General features: G+C 42.9%; 1 protein-coding gene across 1 annotated transcript in view; it reads right to left on the bottom strand.

The window, feature by feature from the left end:
- The window catches only part of LOC104956806 (cAMP-responsive element modulator-like), a 13,496-nt gene that overhangs the window by 6,294 nt on the left and 5,273 nt on the right, over positions 1-1,929 (bottom strand). Inside the window, exon 6 of the mRNA XM_010784348.1 lies at positions 506-675. Within this exon, the coding sequence (XP_010782650.1) occupies positions 506-675 (170 nt within the window). The remainder of the gene's footprint in view (positions 1-505; positions 676-1,929) is intronic.

Raw genomic sequence — 1,929 nt, 5'->3', positions numbered from 1 at the left:
CCCATTTCTCCCCTTTCCCATTTCTCCCCTTTCCCATTTCGCCCCTTCCCATTCTGCCCCTTCCCATTCTGCATTCTGCCCCTTCCCATTCTGCCCCTTCCCATTCTGCCCCTTCCCATTCCGCCTCTTCCCCATTTCGCCCCTTTCCCATTTCGCCCCTTCCCATTCTGCCCCTTCCCATTCTGCCCCTTCCCATTCTGCCCCTTCCCATTCCGCCTCTTTCCCATTTCGACCCTTCCCATTTCACCCCTTTCCCATTTCACCCCTTTCCCATTTCGCCCCTTTCCCATTTCGCCACTTTCCCATTTCGCCCCTTTCCCATTNACCTGTGAACTCACGCTTGCTATTTCTTGTCATTATAAAAGTTATTTATTTCTGGTATTGGATTCATTGTTTTAAACAAATACTTTTTTTGTACAAAACAACCAGAAATAAATAACTTTTATAATGACAAGAAATAGCAAGCGTGAGTTCACAGGTCCTGCTCATGACCTATGACATTTTAAATCATCTGAGTCCTACCTTGGAGAAGCATCTGTCCTCCCTGGATGAAGATCTGCTGTTGGGCGTCTCCAGCTGGATAGGAGCTAGCCACCGTCAGGGTCTGGGCCCCCCCTCCCTGAAGGGCCTCCACTCCGGGGTTCAACTGGATGGCTCTCCCCTGAGAGATCGCAACTGTGTGGGGTCAGAGGTCAGTGATTACTAAACTGCAGTCAGAGTTGGGAAGTAGTGGAGTACAAATACTTCGTTACTGTCCTTAAGTACATCTTTCTGGTATCAGTACTTCACTACTTATTTTTCTGACGACTTTTTACTTTTACTTCTTACATTTTGAACACAAATACCTGTACTTTTTACTTCTTCCATTTTCCAAACAGGCTGGTTCCTTTAGTCTGAATGTGTGTTTGGTGGCGTGATCATTATTATTTAGAGTCATTGCGTGTCTATTGATTTGAACACGATCCGTGTATCCATCATTTCCTGGTCTTCTCTAAAGAAGAGGGACCAATGAAAACGTTGTCATGTTGCCGTTGGTCACCATGGAAACATTCATTAGCTAGCAATGACATTATTGTTCTATTCATATAAAGGGAGGTCAGGTACTCTTTAAAACAGCTGCTAGTTATGGGTACTTTTTACTTAAGTACATTTCAAAGCCTCTTTACTTTCACTTGAGTAAAGAAGTTTAGTCAGTACTTCTACTTTTACCAGAGTATTTTTAAACACGAGTATGTTTATATATATTTCATATATATATTTAAGCCAGCAGTAATATACTTTATGAGAGGAATAAATCAGAAATCTGAAGGAGAATTGAAGCAGGACATATTTCGTCTCCAGGCTTAAAAATATGTTCCTTTCCAGGGCAAGTGCAGCAAATACAATGGATTATTTTTCTATCCTGATTAACACAACAGGGCTTTTTGGAATATGCTGGAGCTTGGATTTGTGCTTGTGGTTGTTATGCATGTTCTCCATGGCAACAGCACCAAGGCTGATTACTTTTGTATTCGGAGCCATTTAGTGAACTGATTAAAAACCTGCGATTTAGCCGAAGGCCTCGTCTACCTCGCTACTTTTTACAGGAAACTAAATATTGACATGGTCACACTGACCTGATGCTGGGTCAATGGGACCCAGTAATATTTCTACTGTGACATGTCTCCATGCTTTAATGTTCAAAAAGCTCTTTATTTTTCTCATACTGCCTGTGCTGCAGCACCTCTTTTCACCCTCTGTCTGAAACCAGAGCCCAGTCTGCTCTGATTGGTTAGCTGGCCGGCTCTGTTGTGATTGGTCAACCGCTTAGAGATGTCCCGCCCCTTAGTCTATCACGTACAATGTGTTGGAGAGCTAGCCAAGAGAGTGTTATATAATTATTTCAGTATGTTCTGGTAGTAAACAAAGGAGTCCAATAGAAGCGTTCGG

This window comes from Notothenia coriiceps, unplaced genomic scaffold (assembly GCF_000735185.1).
Source record: "Notothenia coriiceps isolate Sejong01 unplaced genomic scaffold, NC01 NC01_scaffold00026381, whole genome shotgun sequence".
In the NCBI taxonomy this organism is placed as follows: Eukaryota; Metazoa; Chordata; class Actinopteri; order Perciformes; family Nototheniidae; genus Notothenia; species Notothenia coriiceps.
Note: the sequence above shows the minus strand (reverse complement) of the source record. Positions and strands in the feature narration are given on the sequence as shown.